At 46.3% G+C, this 16,218-nt stretch overlaps 4 protein-coding genes across 7 annotated transcripts; 2 read left to right on the top strand and 2 right to left on the bottom strand.

Moving 5' to 3' along the window:
• Nucleotides 1–24: 24 nt before the first annotated feature.
• On the top strand, nucleotides 25–2,272 carry tobi (target of brain insulin). Its single transcript, XM_018000142.2, has 2 exons — nucleotides 25–1,932; nucleotides 2,003–2,272. The coding sequence occupies exons 1-2, from the start codon at nucleotides 174–176 to the stop codon at nucleotides 2,200–2,202; spliced, it is 1,959 nt and encodes a 652-aa protein (XP_017855631.1). The 5' UTR covers nucleotides 25–173; the 3' UTR covers nucleotides 2,203–2,272.
• Nucleotides 2,223–7,380, bottom strand: rha (protein). Its single transcript, XM_018019312.2, has 6 exons — nucleotides 7,246–7,380; nucleotides 6,731–7,185; nucleotides 6,596–6,667; nucleotides 6,181–6,535; nucleotides 2,904–6,123; nucleotides 2,223–2,837 (listed from the first exon to the last, which is right to left on the bottom strand). Exons 1-6 carry the CDS (start codon nucleotides 7,364–7,366, stop codon nucleotides 2,627–2,629), a joined length of 4,434 nt encoding a protein of 1,477 aa, XP_017874801.1. The 5' UTR covers nucleotides 7,367–7,380; the 3' UTR covers nucleotides 2,223–2,626.
• LOC149270437 (uncharacterized) lies at nucleotides 7,283–12,633 on the bottom strand. Of its 4 annotated transcripts, none has more exons than XM_089476498.1 (7): nucleotides 12,389–12,633; nucleotides 11,977–12,332; nucleotides 11,836–11,919; nucleotides 10,180–11,782; nucleotides 7,864–10,122; nucleotides 7,779–7,794; nucleotides 7,283–7,405 (listed from the first exon to the last, which is right to left on the bottom strand). In XM_089476498.1, exons 1-5 carry the CDS (start codon nucleotides 12,515–12,517, stop codon nucleotides 7,864–7,866), a joined length of 4,431 nt encoding a protein of 1,476 aa, XP_089332624.1. In that variant the 5' UTR covers nucleotides 12,518–12,633; the 3' UTR covers nucleotides 7,283–7,405; nucleotides 7,779–7,794. The 4 variants fall into 4 exon arrangements, with proteins under 4 accessions (XP_089332624.1, XP_089332623.1, XP_089332625.1 ...); XM_089476497.1 differs by having other exon boundaries at nucleotides 7,308–7,423; XM_089476499.1 differs by lacking the exon at nucleotides 7,779–7,794 and having other exon boundaries at nucleotides 7,312–7,405.
• On the top strand, nucleotides 12,594–16,107 carry LOC108608616 (uncharacterized). The gene is made up of 6 exons (XM_018000080.2): nucleotides 12,594–12,896; nucleotides 12,980–13,530; nucleotides 13,588–13,809; nucleotides 13,870–14,710; nucleotides 14,786–15,337; nucleotides 15,405–16,107. The coding sequence occupies exons 1-6, from the start codon at nucleotides 12,777–12,779 to the stop codon at nucleotides 15,930–15,932; spliced, it is 2,814 nt and encodes a 937-aa protein (XP_017855569.1). The 5' UTR covers nucleotides 12,594–12,776; the 3' UTR covers nucleotides 15,933–16,107.
• Nucleotides 16,108–16,218: the final 111 nt, after the last annotated feature.

The raw sequence follows: 16,218 nt of genomic DNA, 5'->3' as shown, positions 1-16,218 counted from the left end.
TTAGGTTCGATGAGAGCTCTAGCTGATAGTCGCTTATCAGCCGCTGCCTGGAGTGCATCTTTAGCAGTGGGACTGTAAGCTAGCCTGAAGAGCTTTATTTGTGCACATAAGTCGCTCGATCGTTTGCTATATAAGCGAAGAGCCCGCTTGGCTCTGGCAACAGTTTTACGAAAATGCAGTTCGGCTATGGAAGTGCAGCTCTACTTTTGGCAGCCTGCTGCCTGTGCACGGCGGGGCACGCCTGCAAGACCATCGAGCAGCGCTTCAAGTTCGGCAACAGCGACATCTATTTGAGGCTTCGACGTGGCGGCAAGCTGCAATACGAGCTGATGAAGGGCAGCAGCTTGCTGCAGACCGTGACCTTGGATAACTTTGTCACCAGCAGCAACCTGGAAGCCACATCGACAGGTGGCTTCAAGCTGAGCGATGGCAGCACCACCATCGAATTTAGCTTGGTCCTATCCAGCAGCAGTGTGTCCCATGTCCGTGTGGTTCGCGATCAAGTGGTGAAGGGCACCCAGCCCAGGGATTGTGTGAGGCTGAATAAGGGACGCGTCCATTGGTTTGGTGGCTCGGAGCAGAAGCAACACTATTGGCCCGTGGAGCGTCAGCAATATAGTAACTTCTCGTATGTGCCCAAGGAGTGGGGTAATATGGGCGTGGCAGAGCGGTACTGGCTGAACAGCGAGGGCTTCTTCCTATTCGTGGATAATACAACTCCGCTGTTTATTGATCAGAATGCAGCTGGCCTGGAGGATCAGCTCTGCATCAGTGCATTCAGTGCCCTGCCCTATGACAGGCGGCTATCCTCATCTAAATTTAGCTATCACCTTGGCTTTGCCAAGGATGCAAAGGCTGCCCATATGTATGCGGTGAAGACGCTGCTAGGCAAGCCCACAGGCTATCCCGATGAGCGCATGGTTCAGCATCCGGTTTGGTCCACCTGGGCGCTATACAAGGCGGAGGTCTCCGACGCGGTCGTGCGCGACTTTGCGAAGCAAATTCTTGATAATGGCTTTGAGAACAGTCAGCTGGAGATTGACGACGATTGGGAGGACTGCTATGGCGCTCTGACGTTCCGTAAAAGAAAGTTTCCAGATGCCAAGAAACTGACAGACGATCTCAAGGCCTTGGGCTTCAGGGTAACCCTATGGATTCACCCCTTCATTAACAACAACTGCACAGCCATCTACAAAACGGCCAAGGATCTGGGCTATCTGGTGGTAAATCAAGCCGGCAGTGCCGATACGCAGTGGTGGAACAGCAAGCCAAAGGATGCAGCCTATCTGGATTTCACCAAGCCCGCAGTGCAGGAGTGGTTCACCACTCGCCTGAAACGCCTGCAGACAGAGGATGGCATCGATAGCTTCAAATTTGATGCCGGCGAGACCAGCTGGATACCCACAGATCCGGTGCTCCAGGGTGATGCAAATGAAGCCCCGCTACAGATTACCGCCGACTATGTGCGCACAGTGGCCGCCTTTGGCGATATGGTAGAGGTGCGCTCTGGCCAGGGCACGCAGGACTTGCCCATATTTGTGCGCATTGTTGACAAAGATTCCGAGTGGGGCTGGAACAATGGCCTGGTGACTCTGATCACTTCGCTGCTACAGATGAACATGAATGGATATCCCTTTGTGCTACCCGACATGATTGGCGGCAATGGCTACAATGAGAAGCCGCCCACGAAGGAGCTATTCCTACGCTGGCTGCAGGCCAATGTCTTCATGCCCAGCCTGCAGTTCTCGTTTGTGCCCTGGAACTTTGACATGGAAACTATTGAGATTAGCAAGACCTTCACCAAGATGCATTCCGACTATACGCCCTACATAATGAAGATGTTCAAGCGCGCCACGGAAACTGGCGAACCTGTCAACGCTCCCCTCTGGTGGATTGCGCCCGATGATGTAGTTGCTCAGAGCATCTACGATGGTATGTGGACTGTACCAATATGATTATCAATCATTAACCTAATTGCGAATCCCTTTCAATATCTCTACAGAATTTTTGCTGGGCGATGACATCATTGCAGCTCCGGTTATTGTGGAAAATGCTCGAAATCGCGACATTTACTTGCCCGAGGGAGAGTGGACCGATGGAAACACCGGGACCATCTACAAGGGTCCCGTCTGGCTCATGGAGTACTCTGCACCACTGGACACATTACCCCACTTTGTGCGCGTGGGCTTTAAGTTGGAATAAATGATGACGGTTTCCAAGCGTAAATTTTTTTAAATATTTTTATAGTAATAAACGGAAAATTACATTAAAATCAATTAATTTTTTTATGCTGGTTGACTAATGCTTAAACTAAACATTAAGCGAAAATATACAATTTTAAAACAGTCTTAAATTTTGTAAACGAATGTCGATTGTCTCTTAAACTGATCAAAAGGTCAGTGAATCGTAATCGCAAGCGTAAACATTACTTTTACAGATGATATCTTAGGACTAGTTGAATAAACTTAAATTTAATCACAAATTTGACATAAAATATTTACTTGTCTCCAAGAAAACAGAAATTTTACGATAAACCAAATAACTAACGCAAATAAGGATGGGTATCCTATGAGTATACAATCAATTAACCATTAATCACGTACAATTTCGTTCAATGGAAATGGGGCTAATGCATCCGACTGCTATCCACATGATTAACAGGCTTGTGCTGGTCTACAGCTTGGCTGGAAAGACCGCGCAGATAATCTTTTAGCAACGGCTCCGGCGAATCACCAGAGCCGGAAAAGCTGAGCGCTGTGGTCGACCGGCGAAAGCAGCCGAACTCACGCTCAAACTCGTCAGCATCCTTGGTAAGAATACTCTTCAGATTGAGCATCCTGTGAGGAAGTAACATGTCAATAGGGTAAGTTATATGTCTTACTGTCATATTTCGTTTAACTTACTGTGGCATGGTCTTTTCACTCTCCATTCTCTTCTCGTACATGGCCAGTTTGAGGGCGTGGACACGCTTGGCACTGCGCCGCCATTGCTTCTTGTATCGATCCTTGGCCTTGCACATGTCCATGTAGCGTACGTTTTGGAGGCGCATCTCACTGAGCACCTCCTGCAGTTTGTTGCCACTGGTGCCCTGCTGGCGCAGTTGTTCTATTTGGAGCTCCATTTTATTGATGCGTTGCTTTAATTGAGTTTTCTCGTTCTCCAGCTTTGAGTTCATTTCCTGCATATCCTGTGTGCGGCTTTCAAACTTACGCAAATGCTGCTCCAACTCACCTATGTGCTGCTCTAGCTCAACAAATTTGGACTCGTAATCAGCACTAATATTAGTCATATTAGGGATACTCTTTGGTGTTTCATCGTTTGATGTCTGCTGCGATGATTCCGCCTCAGATCGGTACATACTTAAACTGTCCATGTATTCTTGCGTCTTCCGTTGCATCTCGTCCTGCAGTTTCCTGCCAGTTGCCAAAATGAGCTTGATGCTTTCATTCATGTTGGTGATATCCGTGTTCACGCTCTGGTTCACAAGTGTGGTGCCATCTCTGGCTCGCTCTTCTGCAACTTTTGTTTCATCGTACATGTGCACTGTAACCTCCAAGCGGGAGACGGGTGCAGCGGCGCCCAGCTGGGCTGGAGCAGAATTCTTCTCTTTTAGAGCACAGAGCTTGCCGATGACCGTCTGCTGCAAGTGATTGACATCAGAAGACACTTTAGCTGTCCTTTTCTTCGAAAGTCCTTTCCTCCCTATCGACTCCAGCTCAAGCGACTCTGCTTCCCAATGTTCGACTCCTGTTGCCTTGACGGTGCGTTTTTTTAATGGTTTCTCAGACTGGTCACCTACTTCCTGAGACTGATCCATGGCACATGCTTCTTCTGCATCTAAATATTTATGCAATGCAGACCGGTGTACAGTTTGCCGAGGCTTTTTCTCATACTTTCGAGTTGGACTGGAATCCAATTCTGAAGCCACATTCTCCGTTTTATGACGAATTCGTTCTCTGAGTTTGCTAGTATTGGGGGTCGATTGATTCGCAATAGGATTGGTACCAGGGTTAGAAATGGCATCCTGTGATTTATCACAGTCATTATTCTTTTTAATCACTTTGCGCTCAAGTTTCAACTGCTCTACGAAAGAACTTTCTGCACTAGTTTCAATTTTCAAATTCATTTCAGATACTATAATGTCCTGCGACGAATGGACATTGGAACACTGTTTTGTTGACACTTTAGGCTCAGGCATATATTCCTTAAAGGATTCATCCATTAATGAACTATCGATGTTTGCTTCCATTTCCGAGCTAACATTCATCTCACTATATTCAATATTCTTTCTAATAATCGAGCGTGATGTGCGGCCCAGTTTCTTCTTTTTTGGTTTCTTTGAGCTCTGAGAACACTGTTCTTCAACTGAGAGTACATCGAGGTCTGCTTTGCAGCTGTCTGCAATGAACTGTTCAGTTTCTTCCAAGGCTCGAGCCTGCTCCTTGCTTACCTCCACCCAGCGAGCGCTTAGAGAAAGGTCCGCTTTTGAAGTCGACGACCTATTCGGTTTTGGTATTTTCTTAGGTAATACTGATTCACTAGATTTACATTTCTTTTCGGAATTTGGCATTGGTTTGCTTTTGGGTGCATTTGGCTTCTGAATCCATTCTTCCAGCATATCCGTTTCCGTTGGCATGTGCATGTCAAGAATTACGTTTTCGGGCTTTTTGCCAACTTTACCTCGGAGAATATGTTCTAATTTCTGTCTAGCTGAGTCGGACCCAACGGCTTCTAGATTTTCCTGTGACGACATATATTTATTTCCCCGCAAGCGCGAGGTGGACGTTGATGTGTCCAACATCTCCAAGTGTTCTGTTTTTGACACAATCTTCTTCCTACGTATGACTTTTGGTTTATTGTCAAATGAATCATCCGTAGAGTTTATATGGGAATATTTTTTGCTATGATCATCCGTCATTTCAGGTAATGTAGCATCTAGAAAGCTTGTGTTCAGGTCAACTGCTTCGACTCGAGCTGTCTGCGCTTGGGACTTTCGTGTTTTAGAAGCAGCTCTTGGACTTGAGTTAGTCATTAACTCCCCTTCCAAGTTATGTTTAATATTTTGCTTTGTCGCTTGTTTTGACGAACTCTTTTCATATTCTTGCTCCAATTCAGCCCAAGAATCATCTATAATACTGTCATCAATCGTATAGTTCTGAATATTATTATCTGAATGTTTTTTTCCCTTTCGTTTTGGCATTTGCTCCCTAAGTAGCATCTCTTCCTGCAGAAATCTAGTTGCCTCTTCATCTATGCGCTGTAATTCCAGAATACTCCTTTTCTTTGCACTATCCCCATGTAATCCCCTCAGTTTCTCATCTTTTGCTGCGTTGGATGGAGTTTTTTCTAAGCCAGAAGCTGTTGAACTGCTATGTTTATGTTTAGGTTTAGGCTTAGGTTTCTTGGAGTCATGAACACGACCCGCCAGCCAGTCATCCGCTCTCTTGTAACTTTCGTTTCCAACATAAGAATCAGAGTCAACATCATCATCTAAATCAATTGAATCATCACGACACTGATTGTGTTTATGATTCGACCTTGTTGGCAGTTTTCTGGTAACAAGCTTTGGATCATAATGATGGTCTTCATCTTCTTCCTCATTATCATATTGAACGGGTTTATCTATGAGCCTTATAAATTTCCTGCGCCGTCCTTGAGATGAATGTACAGTTGACGCTACATCGGAATCTTGCACTGACTCCAAGGGTGCTTCTCGTTCATCCGACTCGGAAAGCTCAGCACCTACGTTCAAACTATCCACGGATCCATTTCCAGAAACGGATTGCATTTCGGAATTACGGGTCCATTCAACCCCGTTATCAAATACACGATCTTTAGGAACTTCGAGTATGACAGCTTTGGCGCCCACTGATTGTATGTCCAACGAGTCTTCATGCAGTTGCTGCTGCGTCAGCGGCGGTTCCTCCAGCTTTTCCTGCTGGCGCCAGTACACCTCCTGTATATCCACCGTAAATGTGAAATCCATGATTGGCTTCACCTCACGCGCACTGCCCTTGCGACTGAAGCGGTCAAAAGAAAAGCAACCGCTGTGTACATATTTACGATTGTCCGCAAAATAATTATCTGGGGGCAGGAGCTTACCAAAGTCCATGCGATAATTGGCTAACAGAGAGAATTATAAGTAGAGCTAATCATCAGTCAATTGTTTCTATAGCTTACCTATTGAAGAGCCATTGACATACATGTTGATGGGCAAATAAAATATGCGCTGGAAATATAGACGTATACTACGCAGTGACGATTTGAAGCGCAAGCCCAGTACATCGTTGAGAGTGTAGGTATCCACAGTGTTCAACTTAAGTTCAATATTCGTGACATTGCCAACAAAGTCAAACATAAGCAACACGGTTTCCACATCATCCAACTTGCCTTGGTATACAGATCTAACAAATTTTCTGACATTTTTGAGCTGTTTGAATTGCAGGACCACCTCGATGATGTCACAGTCCACCAGAGGATCATTGCCCACTTGAAGTAAACCCAACTGCACCAGCGACTGAACATACACATTGGCCTGAGAGTATACGATTCAGTGATTAGTCGAGTTTTATAATTTAAGTGTTAGTGGATGCACCTGCGACTGCAACATGTTAGCCGTGATCGAATGGCCGGGCGACTGCAGCGGTGGTGTACGGCTTTGTTTCTCCTGCAGGATGAAGTTAATGAATTAATGCATACAGCAGCTTTCCAATGTTAGATCGCGACTCACTGAGGTATTGAACGCCGTTAGATGCTTGAAGTCCTTAGTATGCAGCAGAGACTTTTTGATGATAGCCAGCATGAGCAGCACCTCCGGCTTGTGGGATCGAAACTCGTTGCTAATGCAGATCAGCTTATGCCAGAACATTTTCAGCTGCAGCGGACTGTTGTTACCGCCTGTGCCCAGAACTGGCAAGCCACGCACGGGTAGAAGCAGCGATCCAATGGTCTTGCGTTCTATACCGCCGCAGGCAAAAAATGTGACCTTCACTGGCCGATGGTCCGTCTTGATGCGTTTTATCCCCGCCATATCGCACTCCCAAATACAATTGCTATTGAATATAATTGTTTCCGATGTGGCCGAAGGGGTTCCCTCAACTTCAAAGTCCACTGTGTTGAGGGCAGCATTCATAATAATCTGTTCCCTCTCCCCCTCCCTCATTTCGCGTCCATAAAAATTAATGGCTACAACAGAATTGGAATTAGAATTGCAATGAGCAACTAAAAGGATATGCGAAAACTCACCCTCGACGACATGCAGCACTACACAGTACGTGTTTTCCATGTAGTTACCGCTGCCACTGGCATTGGTACTGCTGCGATCCGTGGCAGGCATTGGACGCGACTGCTTGTTCGATTTGACCATTTTCCGATGCTTAAAGCATCAAACTAAGCAATTTGAAACCTAAAAGAAATACGTTAACTTTGCACCCGGCTTTATTAGAATTTAACTTATATCTGTGTGTTTGCGGCTCATCAATAATTTTATTTAAAAGTTATATATTTTGTTTTTTTATTAACTAATTATTGTTTATCGTGATACAGTTTACATTATAAGTCAACCGAATCGAAACACACAGCTTGTTTCGTTTTGATATATGTAACCATAACAACGGGACGTTAGGTTTGAGTATGAGTACTTTTGAAGTCTTCGATACTTTTACATGCAATCGTCACATTTATCGATCGTGGCAATTTAGTCCGATTAGTGTAAACTTATCGGTGGCAACTTGAAATTCAAATTGCCAACATTTATTTATAATCTGAAGCTTACTTACCTTAAGTAATAACACTCTAAATGCGAAATTTAAATAGTACACGTATTTATTTATTTCAGCAAAAACTTATTAGTCATAGGCTCACTTAGTTATCATTGGCCTGGTCCACTTCCGTGTCGTGGTGTCCATGTTGCATGCGATGATTCTTCAGGGCTGTGCCCTGAATAAAACGTTCGCCGCACGTATTGCACTGATAGGGACGTTCGCCTGTGTGTCGTCGGATGTGAAGAGTCAGATCATTTGACTGAGTGAAACTCTTGTCACAATAAGTACACTTGTAAGGTCGCTCGCCATTGTGGATGCGCATGTGCTGCTGCAGCTTGTAGGATCGGGCGAAACCCTTCTGGCAAACGGTGCAGACGTGAGGCCGTTCGCCCGTGTGAGTGCGTCGATGGCACTGGAGATCGGAGGAACGTGGAAACGCCATGTCGCAATAGTCACACTTAAAAGGCTTCTCGCCAGTGTGGCGACGTATGTGTATAATCAGATTGGACGAGGAGCTAACCGCCTTGCCGCAAAAAGCGCAGAGAAAACTCTTCTGCTGCTTGGCGCCAGTTGAATTTTTCATAAGCTTCTCTGTCGCAGCCGTAGGACCACTTGCTCCCGCTGCATGACATTTCTTTACATGTGCACTGAGACGATCCTTTCGATTATATTTACTAGGGCACTGTCCACACTGAAAAATCTGGCACTCTGCGCTGGGTACCTCTTGTGGAGGCAATGAACTTGCATTTTGCTGTGTTTCGCTGCCATCGGTGCTGGGATGCTGCAACTTCATATGTTGCGCCAAGTTCATTTCCCACATAAACTTGTAGCCGCACTTGGAGCATTTGAAGTGTTTCTCCGTATTGTTACACAAGACGCGTCGATGGTAGGCAATGAGATCTGCTGAGACACTCTTAAAAATACAGGCATCACAGCCCTCGTTTATACGTTCCAGTCGATGCATCGCTTGCTGATGCTGATGCAGCTCAAACTTGCGCGCGCAGCGCAGCTGGCATATGCTGCAGGTGTAGTGCGTGGGCGTACCTGGTGGCTTAGCATCCTCATCCGTTTCCGAGTCCTCCAGATGCAGCTCGTATCCCAGCTGATTGGTGATTGAGTAGTTAAGCAGCGAGCCATACTCATGATGTGTGCCTGCTGGCGCTGATTGAAGATGGCTCCGCAGCGCAGCAATGGTGGGGTAAGTCACGTTACACACCTTGCACTGGATGCACTTCTGGCCATGGGGATGACGGCTAGCATTGAGCAGTGCCTCAGCATAGGGCAGCTGTTCGGCGCTAATGCCGTGACGCTCGATGTGCTGCAGGAGATTGGCCTGACGATAGAAACGTCGTGCACACCAGCGGCAACGGTAAATGCTCGACTCCTGGGCATGCATCAGAGTGTGTCGAGTAAGATCCTTTTGCATTTTGAAGCTACGGTTGCATTCGGTGCAGTTGTAGCTCACGATAGGTAACAGGCGCGTCCCGTTCATCTCAATGCCTAAGGTCGATTGCTCTCCTCTAGCTTCGTTGTGCGCCACGTCCAAGTGCAACTTCATATTCTCGCGCCAGCGGAAACGTAATGGGCATTTACGGCAAAGGAAACGTCGGTGCGCGTTGCGACAGAGCGTGCGATAGTGATGCTCCAGCAGCTGCTCATTTACAAATCTCGCCTGGCAGTAGCTGCAAACACGGGTTGCTTGCTGCCACGAATGCTGCTCCAGCTCATGGGCGTAGAGCTGATGCTTGCGCGACAGCTTTAGCTGACATAGCTCACAGCTATACAGTTGCCCGCTGTTGCTTCTGACTGTCTCGGCGGAGTCCGAATCGGTTTCCGTTTCGCTGCTGTCCAGACTGAGCTCAATGCCCGCCTCGTTAGTAATGGATATGAATCTTTCGAGGTCCACGCCTTTTCTCAGATCATTTTGGATGCGTTCGATTAATTGCTGCTGCACCAATGGTTCAGGCAGTTCTGGATACAGCGAACGTGAAATCCCCGCAATGCTTTCTGGTTGGCTTCGCTCCTCTCCAAATTTGACCGAATACTGATGGTCAAGCAAATGTGCACGCAGATCAGAGATTTTGGCGTGTTGCGAGAGACATATCATGCATTGAATTTGCTTGCAGCCATTGGGTCGACATAGTTGGGTCAGTACCACTGACATGCGCTGCAGCATGGATGGAACTTGGTCACTGGCAACTGAAGCATCAGCCTGCTGTTCGCCATGCACGCGCATATGCGACTTCAGCCCATCCTTGCGATGGAACTTGCGGTCGCAGTGCAAGCATTGGTATTGTGCCAAAGCTTGTGGCTGGTGCAGCCGCTTATGACGCGTCAGATCCTTCGGCCAGATGAACACCTGTAAACGAATGAAAGAGGTTAGATATGAGTTTGCTCTCGTTTCATCGTCGTTCACCTTTTCGCATTCGCCGCACTGCAGCTTTGCCGCTCTGGACTGGCGCTTGCCTCTCATCCGTGACTCCCGTTCCTGTTCATTGACAACATCCATCTGCAGCTCGGGATGGGGCTCGTGTCGCAGCTGCACATGCAATTCGTGATTGGGAAGCCAGTAAAAGCGCTGATTGCATTGCTGGCACTCGTACTTGGCATGCTGCTTAGCACAGACGCGTCGGCGATGCCGTTGGAGCAGAGCATCAGCTACAAAACTCAAATCGCAGTCGTCACACACGTATGGGAGCTTTTCCTGCACCTCACTATGATGGCTTTGCTGATGCTCGAGCAATTGACTGAGACGCGTTTTCGTCTCGCCGCACAGGCAACATATGTGAAGTGTGCCGCCAGAACTCAGCTGGTCCGTATCGCTCAAGTCTGAGTCCGAGGCGAAGAAATCGAGCTCTTCGCCGTTCCTCGTGCTGGCATTAAAGTATCGCCCATAATCCTCCGCCTTAAAGTCGGCGGCAATCCGTGCGCTCAGCTCCGACAAGCTGCAGTCAAGGCCGTTGGGATAGTAGGTGCGAAAGAAGGTCGCCTGCTGCTCCGGATGTATCCCACTGCGTCCATCTTGATGGCTAAGCAAATGGGCGCGTAATTCGAACATGGTATTCAATTGGATGTCACAGAGACAACACTGCTTTTGCTGCCGTTGCCGTTGCTCGTCGAGCTGATTGTTACGTTGCGAGCACGCATGCTGGTCCAGGTTCTGCTGCCAAATAAATTTACCTGGGCAGTTGGGACAACTGTAACGCTTAAGTTTGTTGTGGCACTGCGTGCGTTGATGTTGCTCCAACATTGTAGTACACACAAAACCAATTTGGCAAACATCACAGCGTTGCCAAGACACTGCTGGTTCCACCTGTGTGTGCTCCTCCAGAGTGTGCCGCATAAGGCGATATTTTCGCGTGAAGTTCATGTTGCATGGACGACACTGGTATTTAGGCGATTGGTCAACTGCTTCTTCGTCTGAATCGCTAAGACAGAGCTCATATCCGTACGAATTGACTACAGCGCAGTATTTGTCCAGGTGCTCACGCCCTCTGGCAATGTCAGCACAAATATGTTGCTTGATCAGTTCCAAGTCGACCTGCTGCTGCTCTTCAGCAAAATGTTTTCTGATAACGTCGCTCTCTAGACTCAGCTTCGACAAAGTCTCAATGCTCTTATGGCACGCCATATGCTCGCGCAGTTCCCCTATACGCTGGTATTTCGAGCCGCACAGTTTGCACTCCGCCTGTTTGAGTCGGCCGGAGTTGTAGAGACGTTCAGCAAAACACCACTCGGTGCTCAGTTGCGTGGCCTGACACTTGGCTGCTCGCTTTTCGTGGGAACGCAGATGAAACATGTATTTGTCTTTGCGCAAGAAGCTCTTGCCACAACTGTCACACACGAAGGTCGGTTGCTCGAAGTGAATGCGCGAGTGGCGTTGCATGTCGCGGTACCAGGAAAAGCTCTTTCCACAAACCTCACACGCATGCCTTCCTTCTTCGTTAATCGCCTCTGTGTTAACACGAGCTGGACGACCACGTCGCCGTTTGATGGGAAAGGAAGTCGCATCGGTAGATCTATCGGACAATTTATAGTCATATCATACAATACTATGTTTGATGTAGCTTACGTTGCTTCATTTTCGCTATCTGTGTAGGTTTTGGCTTTACGTGCGCTGCGCCGCAACTGCTTGGGTTTAAAGTCTATATCCTGCCTGTAAGTCAATAAAACTTAATATACAAGTTAATTATAAGTTAAGCAAATTACATACTCATCAGCAGCAGTCTGATTGCTCTCATTGTCGCTGCTTGGCTGCCATTTCAGGGCTGGAATAGCCACCGCAGCCATATCTTGCTCCCTCTCGTCAGCCTCCGCCTCGTCTTCTTCACTCTTCGCATTGCTAGTTGGTTGCATGTCAACGATCATCTCAGTTTTTATGTGCTGCAAGTTAATGTCTATGGGCATCTCATCTAAGCACTGTGGCTGCAAGCCTTTGCGCAGCTGCAACAACAATTGCTCTTGAGCGTGGCGCGCTTGCAATACAAACGCGTACGCAGCCTCCAACTTGTGCAAGCAGCCACTACACAAGTGCTGCGGCAGACTGTCATCTGTGTGCTCCAGCAGTGGCTGCAAATGACAAGTTACAAGTAAATAGCACGCTGCCTAATTAGCTGTTTACTTACATCATTTTGTGTCAATTCAAGTAACATATCATTTAAACTTTTATTTTCATATTTATCTGTGCGGGTCGTAAGAGGAAACAAGCTATCATCATGCAATGTGCATGTACGACAAATATCTGTCGGTAACATATTTCACAATGCTGATAAATATATCCTTTTTTAAATGAAAAACATTACAGTCGCACAATGATAACCAAGTTCTAATGTAAGAAAAACATGGCAGCATCGATAGCTTAACATATCGATAATTGGTCAGCTGTCCGTAAACAGCTGTTGCTCACCAGTGTGTCCACATTGAAACCCACCACTATTTGTATATATAATTGGCAAGTTGATCTGAGCAAATTGGAGTTGTAGATACGATTATAAATTATAGTCGCATCAAACAATGACAAGAACGTGCAGAGTCTGTGGTGGTACAAATGGACGTTATTGGATAGAGACGCCATTCGGTAAATACGCAGATAAAACTTACAATCAATTGCTGCTGGAGTTAACAAAGCTCGAGGTAACCATCTAGCCCACCACCCCCAAAGTCATCAAATTGATTGCACTAGCATTTTACATACGTATGTATGTTGTTTTTTTCAGATTGGTTTAGATCAAGCCGAAAAGCTGCCGCCCTGGATTTGCCACAACTGTTCTCAGAGGTTAGAGAATGCATACGACTTTGTTCAGCAGGCTCGTAATACTTATGAGCTCTGGCTGCAAAAGCTCTCAAGAGAATGTTTCTCAGGGGATACAGAAACAACCACTTTAGAGTGTTTGCGCGAGACTCCAATACAATTGCTGGATATTGAGGGCATAACAATTAAAATGGAAGAGTCCACAGAGCCTGTCACGCCGTCAACAACGGATCCAACAAACACAATTGATCCTTTGATTAAGAAATCCAATGTGGATGATGACAGCAGTGATGATGACGATGATGATGTACCCCTAAAACAGCGCCGGGCAGCTCAGACGAAATTTCCCATGCTGCACAGGTGCAATAAATGCGACAAGTCCTTTAAATATGTAACCAATCTCTTCAGGCACAAGCAACGAGATCACAGTTCATCTAAGCTACAAGAAGTAGAGGAGACGACTAATCAGGTGGAAGAGCTCTCCAGCTCTATTGAGAGCAAGAGCTGTTCGGCAAAGTATGTTTCTATTTGTGAAGTATCTTTCGCTTCACTTATTGTCTAATTTTCGTTTAGCGTGGAAAACGAGTCCGTCGATAATTACTACAAATGCGATCATTGCGATAAGTCTTACAAGTATATAATGCTTCTTATCAAGCATAAGCATAAGGCGCATGTCTCCAGCCAGATATCTACGCAACCCAAGCTAATTGAGGATAAAACCCAAGAGTCACAGCCTCAGCGCTCGAAGCCGAAAAGCACAGATTCCCTTGTGCACAGCATCATAAAGGAGATCACGTAATTTAATGAATACTATACACATATAGAAACATATTCACGTACTGTCACTTTACATAGCATTCCGGATGAGGATGATGCAGATAGCTCTAGTGCAGATAATTACTACAAATGTGATCAATGCGATAAGTCCTACAAGTACATTGTCAGTCTCATCAAGCACAAGCACAACGAGCACAAGGCGTATAAGGATTCCGATGAAGACGAAGATGAAGCTACGTCAACTAGATACGCAACGGACACATCAGCCATATCGAAGCCCTCACGCATCGATCGTCGCGTCAAAGGCTTCGATTTGAATCGGTGCAAGCCAAATGGCTCAAAGGAAATTCAATGCATGATCTGTCTGCGTAGATTTATCAAACTGCGCGAGTTGCGTGACCATTTAAAATCCCATCCTAAGGACTTTGAATTCGAGGCTCATGGCGAGCCTATTGAACGGATTGCAGAGGGCTTTTATAAGACTGCCGTTGAGTCCACAGCTGCCGGCTTAAAACGGCGAATTTTCAATGATCTCAAAGTGGGCATGTACGGTCGCTATTACTCCATAACGAATGAGGCGCGATACGAGATGAACCTGGACAGCTCCGATACGGACAGCGAAGGTGAGGAGGATGTTGTGGAGAGACACAGTTATTCATGTGAGCTATGTAAAACGCCCGAGACCGTCTTCCCACGCAAATATCAATTGCACGAACACCATCGGCAGGAGCATACCTGGCTCGAGGCCCCTCATGTCTGTCAGCGTTGTGATGCACGTTTCCTGAGCGCTCAATTGCTCGATCATCATACGCTCAAACTGTGTCAGAACACGCTCAAACGGTTCATGTGCGACAAGTGTCCGCAGCGATTTTTCTGGCGACGCAATCTGCGCGCACATCTTGTCGATCACAAGAACAAGGTGAGTCTAAATTACAATGCTAAGTAACATGTTGGTCTGAATATTTAACCTTGGTCTGAATCTTTAATCTTGCAGCAAGAGACATACCCTTGCGATCAGTGCTCACGCAGCTTTCAGGATAAGAGCGCCGTAACCAAGCACAAGCTAATGCACCACGACGGCAGCAAAGAATTGCTACCCTGTCGGTGGTGCACACGCACTTTCTATCGACCCGCGCTTTTGCACAAGCATGTACAGCGGCATGGGTTCAGAGGTGAGGATCTACCCTTGGCAGAAACACTACTAGCGGATGCTGCCAAGACTCCCGGACCAAAATCCATCTTATGCAAACTATGCGACATGCATTTCATTACAATTGGCGATCTGCGACGGCACATCTCGATGCAGGCCCACACTGAAGAGGCGCCCAACTATATGATAAGCACCGAAGAGGGCTTTGAGCTGCTTCTGGATGAAACGGATGAGAGCGACGATGAGTCTGTAGGTTCTGGTAGAACTTATCGCTGTGCTTTATGCGACATGAACTTTCAGCGGCGGCGCGACATGAGTGAGCATCAGTATTCTCTGCACACATTTGACAAGTTGCCCTATTCCTGTGAGCATTGTATTTTCAAGACCGTAGACAAGGTAAAATCTAATGATCTCCAAAGTAAAAACAAAATGAAAATATTAATAGTAATTTTTCATTGTGCAGACTATGCTGGAGCATCATTTGCGAACGCAATGCCTTAACCAGGAAAAGAAATTCAAATGCTCACGCTGTGGCTACAGATTCATGTGGCAGGAAAATCTAGAACTGCACATGTCGACCCAACATTCCAAGTCATCCAGTCAGGCGCCTGTGACGACCAAGCGAAGTCGACGGTTTAGGTATCAATGTCCACACTGCTGGCGGTCCTTTGTTGTACAACCAAGCCTGGACAAGCACATACGCGACATGCATGTCGCCAAAAAGAATCCGGGCAAGAAGTATCTTTGCTCACTGTGCGGTCTGGAGTCATTGACGCCCAACAAGCTGAACATACATATGCGTCGACACAATGGCGAGAAACCTTTCAAATGCGATCTCTGCGACATGTCCTTCACCGTGCACTATGAACTGAAAGTCCATCGACGCAAACACACAGGCGAACGACCCTATCAGTGCACGTTCTGTGCCAAAGACTTTGCCAGGCCAGATAAACTGAGGCGACATGTCTACATGCATAGCGTTAAGCGTTAAGCGTTAAGCTTAAAATAAGCCAAAGAAACTAGTTACCAAAGCAAACATTGAATGTTTATATGTATTATTTAAAGAAGGCAAGCCTTTTGATGGATAAGATTGACCAATGCTTATAATTGTATTTAAGATAAGAATAAATTTAAAAAATAATAACAAATATAATGTCTAGTTGGTACATGTTTGTGTTCATGTAATTAATTTTTTTTTTTTTTTAGTTAATAGATAGCGACAATAGATAACATACATATGAAAAATTGCAGTATAGTCTCATGAACATAGGCATTTT

The sequence above is a fragment of the Drosophila arizonae genome, chromosome 2 (genome assembly GCF_054131065.1).
Source record: "Drosophila arizonae isolate 15081-1271.41 chromosome 2, UAZ_ARI_1.0, whole genome shotgun sequence".
NCBI lineage: Eukaryota > Metazoa > Arthropoda > Insecta > Diptera > Drosophilidae > Drosophila > Drosophila arizonae.
This window is presented reverse-complemented; position numbering and strand designations above follow the sequence as displayed.

Coding starts and splice junctions, on each gene's coding strand:
- tobi (XM_018000142.2), top strand. CDS start 174: ATGCAGTTCGGCTATGGAAGTGCAGCTCTACTTTTGGCAGCCTGCTGC. Junction 1,933..2,002: donor TGCTCAGAGCATCTACGATG/GTATGTGGACTG, acceptor ATATCTCTACAG/AATTTTTGCTGGGCGATGAC.
- LOC149270437 (XM_089476498.1), bottom strand. CDS start 12,517: ATGTTACCGACAGATATTTGTCGTACATGCACATTGCATGATGATAGC. Junction 11,920..11,976: donor AATCAGACTGCTGCTGATGA/GTATGTAATTTG, acceptor ATTGACTTACAG/GCAGGATATAGACTTTAAAC. Junction 11,783..11,835: donor GATAGCGAAAATGAAGCAAC/GTAAGCTACATC, acceptor ATTGTCCGATAG/ATCTACCGATGCGACTTCCT.
- LOC108608616 (XM_018000080.2), top strand. CDS start 12,777: ATGACAAGAACGTGCAGAGTCTGTGGTGGTACAAATGGACGTTATTGG. Junction 12,897..12,979: donor TGGAGTTAACAAAGCTCGAG/GTAACCATCTAG, acceptor TGTTTTTTTCAG/ATTGGTTTAGATCAAGCCGA. Junction 14,711..14,785: donor TTGTCGATCACAAGAACAAG/GTGAGTCTAAAT, acceptor TTAATCTTGCAG/CAAGAGACATACCCTTGCGA.
- rha (XM_018019312.2), bottom strand. CDS start 7,366: ATGGTCAAATCGAACAAGCAGTCGCGTCCAATGCCTGCCACGGATCGC. Junction 7,186..7,245: donor AGTGCTGCATGTCGTCGAGG/GTGAGTTTTCGC, acceptor ATTCTGTTGTAG/CCATTAATTTTTATGGACGC. Junction 6,124..6,180: donor TGTCAATGGCTCTTCAATAG/GTAAGCTATAGA, acceptor TCTCTCTGTTAG/CCAATTATCGCATGGACTTT.